We start from the raw sequence: 15,546 nt of genomic DNA, 5'->3' as shown, positions 1-15,546 counted from the left end.
CGGCGCTTGCTGCGCGGGCGCCGGCCCGAGCTCTGCCTCCCGTGCCAGCGCAGAAAGCGGCCCGGCGGCCCGAAGGAGAGACGTGGCCGGGGCCGGTCTTCTCCTGGCAGCGCCCTGGGCGTTCCCCGGCCCTCAGGGAGCGAGGGGCGGCAGCTGGCCCTGCTCCGGGGGACGCGCTGGTAACGGGGCGCCCTCCATCCCTCCGAGCAGGAGGGCGAGGGTGCGTAGAGCGGGGGGGCGCAGGGAACGGCCCACGGCACCCTCGGCCTGCCGCAGCCTCCGCTCATCCCCCGCTCCCTCACGGACCCACGGGCCTCGTGTCCCGGCTCCGGCTGCGTCCGTCCGGGTTCCCCCGCGCCCGCAGGCCGTGGTCGCTCCTTAATCCGTAAACCCGGGCCGGTGAAAACAAACCGCCGCCAGTTCCGTTAACGGGCTTTATAACTGGGCTGTAAGTAACCTGCCGACCCCTCCTTCTCCTCGACATCTTCAAAGCTCCCGAACGGCCTAAACCCAGCGGGAGCCGCCTCTGGCGGGAAACCCTGGCGCGACCACCGAGGCGAGGAGCCGCGGGGGGGGGGGGGGGGGGCGCTCCTGAGGAGGCTCGGCCCGGCTGTTGCTCGCGCCAGGCGCCGCGCGCACGTGCGGACGCAGACAGGCCGGGCCCGCCTGTTCTCTTCGCGCCTGTCGCAACGCGCGTGCGCGTCGCCTGGCGCGCGTGCCCCCCCTCCCGGAGGCTGCCCGGCGCCCCTCCGCGGCGGCAGGGGGCGCTGCGGCGCGCGGAAGGGCGGGCGGGCGCGCGCGGGGGACGGGCGGGGCGGGGCCCTGCCCCCGGCGGCCATGGCCCTTCCCGGCATTCCCTATGAGCGGCGGCTGCTCATCATGGCGGACCCGAGAGACAAGGCGCTGCAGGACTACCGCAAGAAGCTGCTGGAGCACAAGGAGATCGACGGCCGCCTCAAGGAGTGTGAGCGCCGCCCCGGGGGGCCGCCGCCCTGGGGATCGCCGCCGCTGAGCGCCCGGGGAGACCTGAGGGAGCCCGGCGGCCGCCGCGCCGCCGCCCGCGCTTCGTCATGGGCCTGGCCGGGCCCCGCGGGGCAGCGCCGGCGGCCGGGCTGAGGGGAGGGCGGGGACCGGGCCCGAGCGCCGCCGGTCGCGGCGGCAGGGCCCTGCGTCGCGGCTCCCCTTGCCGGCGCCGTGGCTGTTTTCCTTTCCCCTCGGGAGAGCCCCGCGGGGCAGCCCGGGCCCTGGGGACCCCCCTTGCGTTGGGGTGGGCGGCAGGGTCAGGCCCTGCCGCCTCCAGATCGAGCCGGGCGGTTCTCTTTCCTCAGCCTTTCTCCCCCCGTGAAGTTTTTCTGTCAGCCTTTTATTTTCCTGTTGCAGACGTCCTCTGTTACATGGTCCTGGCGGTAGCGCGCCCTCCCATGCAAATGTCAGTGCCGTACGAAGGAACCGATACCTTTGATTTTGAGCTTTTTAAATTCTGGATTGGGTCTTCAGACGCCTTCTGCGGAGCGTTTCACTGATAAGAGACGCCGCTGTGTTGAGGGCGTGCAGGCCTCAAGCAGGGGCTCCGCTGTGCTTGCGGGAGGGTGACTTACTGGGTGTGCAGGTCTCCCGCAGTCTAGCTGTACCTGCTGCTTCTCTGCCGGTAAAGGGCCTGGTCCTGAGTTACTGTTGGATTGAACGTTAGCAAAATCCTGTGTTTCTTTCCTTTTCTAGTAAGGGAACAGCTGAAAGAGCTCACCAAGCAATATGAAAAATCAGAAAATGATCTCAAGGCCTTGCAGAGTGTCGGGCAGGTACGTAAGAGAAACGAGGTCACAGCAGCCTGTGGTGGCGGTTGACAGTGAACTTGCCTGAAAGTAGCATTTAAGTCCATTTTTGGTATCGAGAAAGAGTAAGCAGGAACGGTACCGCTAACAGGAACAGGGGCTTACCATCAGGAGCAGACACACCAAGCACATGGGTTAGAGAGGTTTTCCGTGTTTCTCCTGGTTGACAGAGATGTGTTAAAGAAATGAAAGTGCTGGCAAACAGCGTGAAGCGGGAGAAAGAATTTCAGAGGAGACGGTCATCTTCCATGTCCTGAAACGTGTTAAGTGTTACTTTGCAATGGTGATTTATCTGTAGGCTAATACTGCATTTATTCTTCTGCAGATTGTTGGCGAGGTTCTTAAACAGCTAACGGAAGAGAAATGTAAGTACGCTGGACTGTTACATTCTTTGAAATCTTGAAGATAAGCTTTTGTCGTTAAGATCTGGCTAAAGACGTGGAAGAGTAAAGAATTAGAGTATCAGTGATTGAGTATTGCCAGAAAAATACAACATACTGGATAGTTCAGAAGCATAATTCAGAGCAGTGAATCGAGTACATTTGATTTTTTTTTTTCTTTGATCTTCTCTCTCCAGTCATTGTGAAGGCTACGAATGGACCAAGATACGTGGTCGGCTGTCGTCGTCAGGTAGCTGATCTATGTGAATATTCATTAAAAGTTTGCTTTGCTCTTGAATATTAGCATTGCTTTTGATAAACTGGGTTCTTGGTGGGATTAAGTATCTTCTTCTTGAAGGTGTATATGGCTATTTTATACTGGTATCTGCTTGCCCTCTCCCTTCGTAGCTGGTAGTAGCGTAACTTCCCAGTAAAGATAAAGCAGTCCAAAACATTCCTGGAACCTTTTGTTCTTTTCATTGAGTTGAGGCTCCGTCTTTCTGCCTGATTTTGAACTCTCTGAAAAGTAATCATCACTATGAAAATTAATCAACTGTGTAAGGTCTCCCTTGCCGTGTTGTGAACGCGGCATAGGACCCTTACTCTCGTAGTGCTGAGCTGTAGATTTAATGTTATATAACTATATCTTTTTATGTTTGGTTTTTTTTCTAATGCTTTTACACTCCAGTAAATAATTATGGTAGGCAAGGCCCCTGTTCTAAACGCTCTGAGGGATTTTTATTTGTCCTTAATGATCTTAAAAAAAGCCTTGTCACTTCTAGTCTACGAGACAACAGCTTTTTTTACCTACACCAAACTCTATAGAAGTTAGACACTTTAATACAGAACCTTGCTTACAGCATAATCCATCTTCTGCTGTAGTCAGCAAGAACCACTTAGAGGTACTCTTTGCTTTTTATTTTTGTACTGAAGTATAAGGGATGTAGTGCAGACGTGGTTTAAAAACTGCTTGTTGGTTAATTGTGCACTGGATGTGACCCACTTACAGTAATTAAAACCCGTAGATCGGCTGTTCCTTACCAAAGCTGCCTCTTAACTAGGAACCGCAATACTTATTAAAGTGTTCTGCAACTGCAGAGCCATTGGGGGAGCAAAAGTGAATCTCTAGTTCGATTTTTATTACACTCACTCCTGACTTTGAGAAATGGAAGCAAAGACGACTATGTATGAAATGTGAGACTGTAAGGTATCTCTGAACGGAGAGTAGCCACCCCATGGAAGGATCATGTATCCTGAGAAGGCAGCAGCATTTTGCTTAGTTATTTTAATGCACAAATAAGTGTAAGATCTTTTAGCAGCTGCGACCTCTCAGTGCATCTTGAACTGATGCCTTTATGGTGGAGAAAGGTAACTGCGATTGAGCTTTTAACACATCACAACTGTAGCATGTTCTCCTGTATAATGGAAATTGTGAAAAATAGAAATTCCTTCAGTAAAAGGAGCACAGGTGTAGCACTGATGTTAGAGGTGCCTTTTCTTTCTCTTTCTGAAGGGAAACTGATGTTCCTTACAGAATTTTGAACTCTTCCTGGTTCTATGTAAAGAAAGAAAACGTGTTTGCGAGACTAACCTGCAAATGTTTTGCAGTACCCAGAATCGCTGGATTAGCTTAAGGTTCGTACGTGGAAGTTAAATTGAAGAATAGTGTAACAGAACTCCCAACATACAAAAGTTACCCAACTCTGTTTAGATGATCCATCCGTAATGGTGGTGTGGTGGCTGCAGGAGCCGAGAGGCAGCAAGCAGCTGGTGGCAGAGCGGGGAGCCTGCTGTGCTCTGAAGAATTTCAAAAGAGGGGCGGAGGGGGGTTTCTAGCTGTCAGGGGAATTCCTGGTGGAGGCCCACAATTAACAATACTTAGCAGTAAGCAGTGAACAAAACTCACGCAGTCAGTATTTTCCTATTGGTGTTGACTCTGTCAGTGGGTTGTATATTTTTCAGTAAGGATGGGCCTTTTCTCCTCCTTTTAGAGACAAACTATTTGAGAAGTGTGGGTACCAGTAAGTGCGTTAGTTCTTGTAGTGTATACACAGATATCCTTGCCTTTCCTGGAGCATACCGATGTGATACGTTTTTGCTTGCTTAAAACATCTGCAAGAATTGCGAGTATTGAAATGCTCTTCAAATACACGATTTTCAGCTTCATCCCTTTCAAGATGTTATGGTGCAGACTCACTATCTTCTTTCACCAGAATGAACAAAATATTTTTCTGGAACATAAGTATACTTCATTCCACTTAGGGGCACGTGAGGTAGTCTCGAGGATCTGTGTTGAAACAGAGATAAATGCTAAGGAATAGGTTGTGCTTGGATGAGCCTGGCATTGCAGCACGTACTTTCAAGTTTATTCTTCAGAAAAAACACTCTTTGATCTTAAAAGATCCTTGATTTGATACCAGAGACTGAAAAAACATATCCGTGATTGTTTTCAAAATGTCAAAATATCAAGGCAAATAATTTCCCATGGAGTGTTTCAACAGATTAGAAGAACTAGGTTTTGATCAAAGTCCTTGTGGCTGTGCTGCGCTGCTGGGGAAGGGGAGCGATGCTGTTTCAATTGAAACAAGATTACTTCCCTATCTAAAGTGCATTTCCGAAGGAATTCAAGGTCAAATGGTTTCCCTTTGTTTTCTTCCCCCTGCAGCAGAACTTAAATCTATCGGGCAATGTTGAATCTGATAGAATTTCAAGCTTTTACAGATTTCTTAGCGTTAGGCAGCTGGAAAGAGGTCTCGTTAGTGAGCCCAGTAAGGGAGGAGTGACAGCTTGATCCTGAAGACTGCTAGAGACTGAAGAGCCCACGTGGGCAAGGGACCTTCAAATCCCCCCAGCGGGGGCGATGGGAAGCTTCAGGCAGCGCTTGCAAGCAGTTGTCGAAATCCCTGTTGTTCAGATGCCATGTCATAAAAGCTCAGAATAAATAGGTTTTATAGTCTTCAAATGTGGATTGAGTACCTCTTTCTTTTTTCTTTTTTTTCTTTTTTTCTTTTTTTTTTTCTTTTTTTTTTTAAAAAGAGAAGGAATTAGAGTGGCGAGGTAATCTCTATGATCATTGTTCAAGGTTGTGTTGTGCGAGGGGTGAGACTGCTCTCCTAGACCGGGTTTCTTAAAATCAAGGTGAGAAATGTAAGTTAGTTGTTTTAATCCTGGCAGAATTTAGCAGGGTGTAGTGGAATAGGACTGCTAATGTGTTTAAAAATCTCATAAGAATGGAGTAAGCAGACAAAAACTGCTGATGCAGATGAGTAGGGCATCTGAGGTAAACGATAGCAAAAGAATAACAACTGGAACGGCTGACTTTGAAGAGGGGATATAACTGGATATGTGAAAATGTGCAAATGATGGAAGGCTTGGAGAAAATAGGTTAGGAGCATCTATTCACCCTTTCTGTCAGTCCAGAAATGAGAAAGCCTTTGAGTAGAAGGGTGGCAAGTTCGGACTCAAATCGGCAGGCTGTGCCCTGTGTCCTTAAAGGAGGATTCCTTACTTGTTCTAAAACAGCCAGTTCTGTCCTGTGTTGAGCGGAGGGGAGGAGTAGATCTCTCACTAATGCAGTCAGATTGACAGCAGTAAAAAAACCCAACAAACCATTACGGTCTAGAAAATAGTATTTATTTTCAGAAGTGGCAGAGGTAAGTTAATGACTCGCTGTGCAAGATCTATTTCGACATTAACAAAAGTTCTTCCTGTGGTCTGGTTTAGCTTTGCTGGTGTCCAGTTGTGACAATCAACAGGTTCATTGGTCTAGGCCAGCTCCTGGATCGCTTCTCCCGAAGATCGTGTTCCCATGAAACAGTGGGCCAGCTTTTTCCCAGTTTAAGCATTCCCAAAAACGCTGGTGTCGGGGACACGGTGTTTACTAAATGAGCTGCTTGGCGTGTAGCTCAGTAGCCTTGTTTTCTTCTTGTGTGTGATGGAGCAAAGGGTGCAAGCTACAGTAAACATCTTGGCTAAAACCAGACGTTGCTTTGGAGTGTGGTTCTAACAGAAATACCTTCTTTGTGACTAGCTTGACAAAAGTAAGCTGAAGCCGGGGACGAGAGTTGCTCTGGATATGACCACTCTGACTATTATGAGGTAGGTTTCCGCTCTGCAGCTGCTCTTCTGCTCATCGTATAAAGGGGGAAAAATAGCGATCCCAGCAGGGTACAAAAAGGTTTGAGTAATCAGTTCTGTAATATTTTGTAAATGTTTTCTGCAAAGCCGTGCTTAAGTAAGGACAATTACTTGGAGGGAAGACTTATGTGTCTATTACATATGGTTTAAAAAGAAATTGGTTGTTCTTTAAAAAAAAAAATTCCGTTACAACTTGGCGTTTTCAGCAATTTTTTTAAGCTTTTGCTTGTTCTGTTTAAAACCTGAAAAAGTTTGCTAGGTTTGGGGTTTATTCTGGTTTTTCAACAAACGTCTTGTTATCAAGGTGGGAGGAGAAGACATCATTTTCATAGTTGCTGTAAAATTTATTGCAATAACTTTACAGATGTGTCTGCACAATGAAAAATGTCTACTCTTAACTCTTCTTTCCAGATATTTGCCAAGGGAAGTGGATCCACTGGTTTATAATATGTCTCATGAAGATCCAGGGGATGTTTCATATTCTGAGATTGGAGGGTTGTCGGAACAAATCAGAGAGCTGCGAGAGGTATGCAGTATCTCAAAAACACTTATCAGATTGTGGGATGTGTTCTGAGTGAAGTTTTTCAGTGCAAAAATACCTTATTGATGTTTGTCTAAACTATCACGTGACAGGCTGTTAAAGGATCCTATCAGATGAGTGATTTCCGTGTTTCATTAACTTAGACTACCTTTTCCGGTACTAGAAGATAACTTCTGAAGTGTTGTTTATATGTTTTCCAGCTTTGTAATTGTCTTTGTGGCAAACAGCAGTGTGATTGCGGGGTGCTGGTGCACTCGTACTGAAGTAATCCTGTTAGTTTGGGCATCGGTGCCGCAGGCTGCGCACAAGCCTGCCCAGGAATGCGGGTGTTTGAAGGCGAGCTCGTGCTGCTGTGAGCCGACTGACTCTAACAGGGATTGTCTGTGTGCTGTGCACACACCTTGCAGTAGCGGGGAAAGATTATTCTAAACACCAAAGCCCAATTCTCAAACTGGGTTATAACTTATCTCTACTGTTGCAGAAGCTTGGATTGAGATTAGAATGAAGAAAATCCCCTGAATAAGAGGGTTTGAAGGATCCAAGACCCTTTAGGCTAAGGGAGTGCCGTAAAGTCAAGTGGGAGGGCATAGTTAGGATTGACAACCAACAAACCAAACTTGAATTTTGCCCAAAACCTGCGAGAATCGCTCTGGGTGGTGGTATTATGACAATAGCAAAACATGGTTTGAGCAAAGCGCATCAAGAGAAACGAGCCATTGCAGAGTCTGAACAGCCAGGGCAGGATTGTGGATCGATCCATTAGATCAATCTGACATTTTCTTACTTAACTGTTTCTCATACAAAATATGCTGCGCAGATAAATAAGAAGACAGGTATCTGGAAAACAGACTGGCAAGCGCACCATTAGCTTCCTGGGATCGCTGATCTATTTTAAAACTCGAACAGAGCCTCAGTTTGTTTATCTGTCTCTTCACAGGTGATAGAATTGCCGCTTACAAACCCAGAATTATTCCAGCGTGTGGGAATTATACCTCCAAAAGGCTGCTTGCTCTACGGCCCCCCTGGTGAGTCTCATGAAAGGGTAATGAATGTTTAGTTGTCACTCTCAAGCTGTGGCAATAGCCTTGTTTATTTCTTTTTTTTTTTCTTTCTTTCTTTTTTTTTTTTTTTTTTAAAGTCGCGAGCACGCAGTGCTGGGTTTACTAGTTAAACAGCTTCAATCTCTTGTCTGTCCAGGTACAGGGAAAACACTTTTGGCGAGAGCTGTTGCTAGCCAGCTTGATTGCAACTTCCTAAAGGTAGTGTGGTTTTACTCTTGCACTCAAACACATGCTTAATCTGTTTGCGCTCCAGTCTCTTCACTCATGTGTCTTTCAAAAGGTGGTGTCGAGTTCGATAGTGGACAAGTACATTGGTGAAAGTGCTCGACTGATCAGAGAGATGTTCAATTATGCCAGAGATCATCAGCCGTGTATCATTTTCATGGATGAGATAGATGCTATTGGTAAGGCTAATGGCCGGGAGGGTGGCTAGAGTCTCCGTTTAACACTTTAAATTAGCCATAAAGCTACAGTCGGTCTTCTCAAAAGAGAGTGTGCATGCACGTTTGTTCGGAAGGAACATAACGGGATAAGTGGTTCAGCTTCCTCCTGGAGCTATTACAGTTAGCTTAGAACCATACCCGTTCACATCTGGCTTGTGAAAAGTCACATCTTGACTATATGAAAAAGCATTTTAAAATGTGGGCGTTTAACTCTTCAAATACCACCCCTTCTTCCCCCGGTTTAAAAGGGATACCTAATTGTCTTCAGACTTAGTATTATATGGAGGCAAAAATAAAGTACTATAACTTAAGAGTTGGGTGTGCTGCAGGTGGTCGTCGTTTTTCTGAAGGCACCTCAGCTGACAGAGAAATTCAGAGGACTCTGATGGAGGTGAGTGTCTGATCCCTGACTACGTACTGTACGGTCCAATCCCTGACTACGTACTGTACGGTCCACATTAAATAATAATACAGATATGAATTGTTACCCTATGATCCGGCTTGTTAGAAGTTTTTCTGAGTTAATAATCTTAAGCTAAAAGTGAACTAGATGCTGCTTTTACAAAAGACAGCTGCACATCCTGGTAGCTCGGCCATGAATTCAACTTGGAGACTAATTGAAAGAATCTTTAAAATTGCTGAAATTATTTGGGGTATTTTCTCTTCTTACTGTGACTTGACTTTGCTCCTGCTTACTGCATCTTCTTTGAAGGTTTGGAGGGCTTCCTCCTTCTTAAAGAGAGGAAAGCGGAGCTCATCTCTTTTAGTCCCAAAGACACTTAGTCTATAAAATTTTCGAACTGTTACAGTTCGATTTTCAAAACTAGGAGAAGTAGTTGTATTTCTTTGTTTCTGTACTAATTGCTCTGGTAAACTGGGTTGTGTGAAGAGAATTTTAAAGCCGCCGGTGACAATTAAGAATTCTGAAGCTAATGGGAAACTTCATTGGCCTATGTTTGCAAACAGTTTGCCCTGTTCAAAAGAATGTGTCTGCCTTCCATAAAGAATTAAATCACTGTGATCGAAGAGCAAGTACTTTGAATCTTCACAATGAAATGTCTTCGTATGTGTGTATTAGTATTCTAGAGGCTGTTCTCCAACTCTAATTTGAATGTCCTGGACTTAGTGTGATACACTCAAGATGTGGCAGCCAACCATTGGGTCCTTTAGCGCTTGCACCGTTTTCATTGCCTTACTGTTTTAGCCAAGTCTTTCACGTTTGAGCTCTGCTTTGCTCAATATCTTTTTCTCTGGGCAAAGCATTTTCAGTGTCTCTGTTAAGCTCTCCCTTATTGCTTATGGAATATGCAGGGAGCTGTGGCCTTCCATTAGAAGGCTTGTCGCATTTTTTTTTGTGATTCATCTGTAGTGCTTTTATGTCTCGGTGAAAATACTTACGCAGAAAATAAGGACGATAGATTATGGTAGGAGGGTTTTGGCTTGTTTAAAAACAAGCTTCTGTTTTCTATTAGTTATTGAATCAGATGGATGGATTTGATACTCTGCACAGAGTTAAAATGATCATGGCTACTAACAGACCAGACACGTTGGATCCTGCGCTTCTGCGGCCTGGAAGGCTGGATAGAAAAATCCGTGAGTTACCGCTTCACAGCGGCTGGAAGGAGGATATTATCCATATGAATGGTGGTTTTCTGTTTTTATTAAAGATGTAATTCCTTCTAGATATTGATCTACCGAATGAACAAGCCAGATTAGACATTTTGAAGATTCATGCAGGTCCTATCACTAAACATGGTGAAATAGGTAAGTAGGAAGCTGCCTGGATATCCTTCCTACCTCTGTTTGTAAAATTGTGAAGAGGGTGAGTTGTTAACGACGACTCTGCCCTTCTAATTCCTTCCCTTGCACCGGCCACACAACTTCCCCTCTCTCGGAATTCTACTGGGTTTTGGTTGTTTTTTTTAAATGCATCCTGAGTGAATTGGTGCTAGGTCTTCCTTTGCAAAGGAAAACTGAATATAAACCCTTGGAGCACAGTTGTAAACTGGAAAATTTACATGATTCACATCAGGGAGTTTCCTGTTTCAAAAGGAATAGCTTAATGCAAGTAAACAGCATTTTCGTTAGCCCACCCCAAAGAAAGAAAAATTGTTACTGCGGAAGTCTGAAAACAATAAAGAATCTTTAAAAGTCACGGGGAAACTTACTCTGGAGTTCAGAGATGGCGTAATGAAAACCTTGTTGACTGAAACAAAGCTTGTCTTTGGTTAGTGGTGTAGAGAGCTCTCTCCAGAGCGTAAGGGGGGAAAAGTATCTATCAGGTAAAATGGGGAAGGTTTGTTTAATGACTGTGTTACTCTAAGCTGACCAGAGTCTTAGTTTCACAGTGACACTTCAGAGCTTTCCTCAAGAAAACTGTGATTGTGATTTGCCTTTAAAACGACGTTGGCTGCCTTTTATTTCAGTAAGGCCCCACACAGACCCTGCCTGCTTGTTCCCAGCCCCCTGCGACCCGCCCCCGCCGCTCTGCTGACACGAGCTATTCATGCAGCCCGGCAGCATGATCTGGATAGTGGAACTGATCTCGTTCACCATCTGGCTGCATAAACAGCTGCAGCTCAATAGAGGGGGTGGCTCGGGAGCGGGAACGAGCTGGGGGAGGGCGAGAGGGATGAGGATTGCCATTCTTAGCAGCAGTGTTGGCTTAAACATGCATGCGACTGTAGTCTAAGATAGAGAAGAAGCTCCAAAGCAAATCACGAACCTGAGGTAAAGTGCTTCATCCTTTTTCTCGTATCTTCGGGCACTGGAGTGGAAGCAGGATAGGATCATTCCTTTACACCATTTAGCAAGGTGAGCTGTCCGATGGGTACTAGCTACATTTCTGAAGGTGATGTGGGAAGGCTGTGATGCTCAGCTTTGAGATCCTGAAAGGAAGTCCAGAACTTATCGGCGAGGTGGGGTGTGAATTGCATTAAAATCCTAAGATAATGACCTGTTCCAGGTTCCAGCACGAGATTCTCCTGCTCTAGTACCGGAGTCTACTGAAGACTCTAAACTTACCAAAGCTTGCCATGTTTGACATTGCTTAGTCCCCTCGCTTTCCAGTTACGGGGAGACTTGTTTATAGCACATCGTGCTACATGGGATTAAAATAGAATTGAAGAATTTCTAATCTCTAGGGGTTTTTTGGATTCTTGAGATAAAAACTTTCAGTTCAAATGTTTTGAATTTCATACAGAAGGTGTAAACTGTTTTGAACACTTTTGCAGAAAGTTGATTTTTTTTTTTTTTTTTTTTTTTTTTTTTTTAATAAGGAGCCTTGCAAAAATCAGAACTTGCTGGAGGCTTGACAGACACAGTGTTTTAGAAATTGATTCTAGAAACTATAACCATAGCCACTTTTTCAGGAAATACATGTGCATAAAATACTGGGCTTAATATATCAAGACATTAAATGCCTTTAGTAGATGCAGTTGTTATAAGCGGAAAGGGACTGGGTTATGATCACTTGGAGATAAGTTTTCTTGTTTTTTACATCATTTAAATGATGATAAGAACATTGCCTTGTAGTTTTTCTTGCATTTCATGTTGATGCTTGTAACCACAACTTACAGAATTAAATCCCAAAGTTACTAATACGAGCTTTGGCTGCAGTACACTTCTGTTTTAATGAAAGGGGTAACACAGCTGACTATTTCAGTTAATTTATCAGTCTAGAGGACAGCTGTCTGTTTGCACTGAAATCAAGGTAAAGTGTTTCTTTGTTAGCTGGGTATGTATTTCGTTGGCATCTGTAACGGGAAGTGTGAATTTATTTCTAATTGGCATTCGTGTTTCATGAATAGATTATGAAGCAATTGTGAAGCTTTCAGATGGCTTTAACGGAGCAGACTTGAGAAATGTCTGTACTGAAGCAGGTATTTTCTTAACTCTTAATTTTGATGTGCTCAGTCTTGGTTAATGCTAAACACGTGAGCTGTTTCTCCGGTAGTTCTGTCAATGGATTAATATCAGGAGGTCAAAAACGTTCTGCTGGAGCACAGCGCGTGTTCACTGATGCCCACTTTTTGTATTCCTTTCTTAAGGGCTAGGTAGCTTTTACTCAATGGAAATGTTAGCACCTGGACGGTAGCAAAATGCCAAAACAGTTGTGTGCTTCACAGCATGTCGCGCGTGTCTGGACTGTTAAGCATAAGCAGCAGCACGGTGATACGCCCTGAAGCTTCAACGGAACAACTAGAAGAGAATCTCTTTTCTTTCTCCCAAGTTTCCTTATGACCTATACAGTCACACAGAACTTGATTCTTTACATCCTCCCTCTCGGGTTACAGAGAAGTCTCTTATCGGGTCTGCGGATAAACCAGCTGGGCGTACAAACAGTCCAGCTGATACGTGCAGATCTGCTGCCAGCTAGGAGCGGTAGCACTGCATTCATGTGAGTTACGCCTGCTAATACCCCCTGCCATACGCAAGCTGGATCCACACAGGGTTACGTGGATTTGGGCGCTATCCTGTGACATGCGTGGCATAAAAGATCTCTGTAGTTCAGGTTCAGCACGATGGGAGGAAAAAACCAGCCGTACCATTTCTGAACTGGAGCTGGCCTCTAACCACTTGTTGGCGGAGTATCGTGACATATGTCATACTATCGCCTAAGAACTAGATGCATTCCAGGAACAGCAATGGTACCCGTTTTTCTCCTTTTTGCGGAGCATCCAAGTCTCTTAGTACCTGGGTGACTGGAGAGTTAATACTATTTTATGCTTTTTCCACATTAGAAATTAATTGTATGCTTAGGGTTTTGCCTACGTGGGAAGGCTGAGTAACGCAGCAGCTACACACTCGTAGTTTAAAACAAGCTACACATTTCTTCATAGAGATCACCTAGTTCAGAAAGGTGACCTCGCTGAAGTTTACTCTTCCTCCCGACATCCAAGAGCTGCAATGCAAAAGTCTACATGCAGACAGTCTAACTTGGATCCGTTTTCACTTTGAGTGAATCTTTATGTACTGTCTTCTCTGTACTGTTGCTGCAAAGAGCACAACTTACTCTTGCTGTTAAATTACTCTTCACAGGTATGTTTGCGATCCGTGCCGATCATGACTTTGTAGTTCAGGAAGACTTCATGAAAGCTGTTAGAAAAGTGGCTGATTCTAAGAAGCTGGAGTCCAAGCTTGACTACAAACCTGTCTAAATTAACCATATAATTCGTGATTGACTGCACACGTCATACTGGGTTAATGTATAAAAGGAAGTAATGTACCTCTTGATTATTATTGTAAGGTGTTTGTGTAATGTGTAGCTAGTAATTTGATAAGACTAGTTGCAAGTTGGCAACAGAAGTGTGTTTTCTGTACAATTCTGAAATACAATATTCATTACAGCCCAGGTTAAGTAAACTGTGTGGAGATGTGTTCTCTTAGCAGTTACGGTGTGAATTTATAAAGGCGCCTGAATGGGTTAGCAGACTTCAAGAAAGTTCGTTTCTTGACTTTTTTTATATCAGTAAACTTCCTTCCCCCGAACAGTTAATGAATAAAGCTTGTTTAAATCTGCTTATCCTCTTGTACCGTCTCCGTCACTCTTGAAAAGAGTTGAATTATGTGTCTTCAGAATTTGAAGAGCACCTTTTCGCTGGTGTAGGGATTGTACTGGAGTCCTATGCCTTACATACCAAATGGAGGCAACCTTTCCCTCGGAGAGAGGAGGGACAGGTGGTATTTACTCCTTTGCTGCTGAAGTCTGGGCAGAGGATTTAGCTGAGCTAGCATTTAATTATCGCAAGAAGTAAACAAGTCTTTTAAAATGTTTGCTGTCTTCCCTTACGCTAGGATAACTCCTATCCTGAATGCCAGTTATAGACAAAAGCATCTAAGTGGAGGTGGAGAAACTGGTAGCAGTTTGATCTATAAAAGTTTTGATCACAGCTCTTGGGGTGCTGGGGGAGATACGCAAGATGATCTCCTTTCCAAGTTCCCCTTTCAGCTGCTCTATATAGACGGGAACTGTCCGATATACTTTGAACCTGTGCCGCTTTAGGCATGCGAAGCGGTGTACCTAATACTTCTGGAGCTCTGAGCAGGGCTTTGCCGTGCACCAGCACCTTACGAGGTTGGAATTTGGCCGTATGCAGGTTGCCTTTGTGCTCCCTGAGAGCTGACTGCTGCAGCTGTTTGAGTAATCACGGAAACAGAAATAAACACGTAGAGGCTGTGTTCTTAAGGGCATCTGTCGCTATGCGCTATTTTTGTTTTCTAATGCGTTCCACCCCGAGGGGTGTGCGTGCAGATCCACCGACTGCACTGTGCAACTTTACCTAAATGTTGGACTGGAACAGTAGCTACTAGACTGTACTTCTGGCTACTTCTAATTAGCCTAATTGGATTACTCTGGGCATACTCAGCTGACAGACAAGTACATTAGATTAACTCTAGGTTTGCCAGGAAACACACCGCTTAACAGCATCTCCCTGGCAGTTTTAATAGCCACGGTTGTATTTTTTTCCCCTATCCTTGAGACAAAACGGGTAGCATAAGGTGTAAAACTGTTACAACAGGACAGGCAACAATATTTCCATGTCTATGTGGCTCATGGTTGTTACGGCCCTTTTTTTCTGGTTAGTATGAAAACTTCCTATCGTGATCATGTCAGGAGTGTAAAGATGCAAATCTTAGTTTTAATTTACCGTAACACCCTTTTGAGTGCGGCTCGTAGAGAGCTGCTAGGTTGGGGTGCTACAGCCAGTGTGCTTGGAACAATTAGAAAATTAATAAAAAGTCAGTTTTTGAGCACTACAGTGATGTAAACGGTGAGCTGAGCTTCTGGTATTACCTTGGAGAAGGGTAAAAGATGGCAAACTGTTTCCTGAAGCCCTGGGAGTGGTTAGAGCTCATTTTTGAAGTTCGGGCCATGAGCTAAGGCTACCGACGCCGGTCCCTGTCCCTATTCCAGGCACCAGCTGGAGGTGGGAGCTGCAGTTTTACTGTTGCTTTCTCCTTTGCAGTTTCATTTTTCGTCTTTCACTGAAAAGGAAATTGCAGCGCTGAAGGAATGGTTGCTGACACGTGATTGTCGAAGGTTTCTCAAGGGGGAAACGAGCAGACGAGCAAAACGTTTCAATAGTTTGGGGTGACGTCTCGGAGTCCAGCAGAGCATGGGACCAGGGAACCCCAAAAAGCGGAAAAATA

General features: G+C 45.2%; 1 protein-coding gene across 1 annotated transcript; it reads left to right on the top strand.

The window, feature by feature from the left end:
* The first annotated feature begins 817 nt into the window (after positions 1-817).
* PSMC6 (proteasome 26S subunit, ATPase 6) lies at positions 818-13,918 on the top strand. The gene is made up of 14 exons (XM_076345751.1): positions 818-964; positions 1,720-1,799; positions 2,158-2,197; positions 2,410-2,462; positions 6,243-6,310; positions 6,761-6,875; positions 7,828-7,915; positions 8,088-8,149; positions 8,232-8,355; positions 8,724-8,785; positions 9,867-9,987; positions 10,078-10,158; positions 12,204-12,275; positions 13,435-13,918. Exons 1-14 carry the CDS (start codon positions 838-840, stop codon positions 13,551-13,553), a joined length of 1,212 nt encoding a protein of 403 aa, XP_076201866.1. The 5' UTR covers positions 818-837; the 3' UTR covers positions 13,554-13,918.
* The last annotated feature ends 1,628 nt before the right edge of the window (positions 13,919-15,546 follow it).

The sequence above is a fragment of the Aptenodytes patagonicus genome, chromosome 7 (assembly GCF_965638725.1).
Source record: "Aptenodytes patagonicus chromosome 7, bAptPat1.pri.cur, whole genome shotgun sequence".
NCBI lineage: Eukaryota > Metazoa > Chordata > Aves > Sphenisciformes > Spheniscidae > Aptenodytes > Aptenodytes patagonicus.
Note: the sequence above shows the minus strand (reverse complement) of the source record. Positions and strands in the feature narration are given on the sequence as shown.

Bases quoted from the DNA above. Each gene is read 5' to 3' on its own strand.
- PSMC6 (XM_076345751.1), top strand. From the start codon at position 838: ATGGCCCTTCCCGGCATTCCCTATGAGCGGCGGCTGCTCATCATGGCG. The intron at 2,463-6,242 runs GTAGCTGATCTA...CTTTGTGACTAG, and splicing joins TGGTCGGCTGTCGTCGTCAG to CTTGACAAAAGTAAGCTGAA. The intron at 9,988-10,077 runs GTGAGTTACCGC...AATTCCTTCTAG, and splicing joins AAGGCTGGATAGAAAAATCC to ATATTGATCTACCGAATGAA.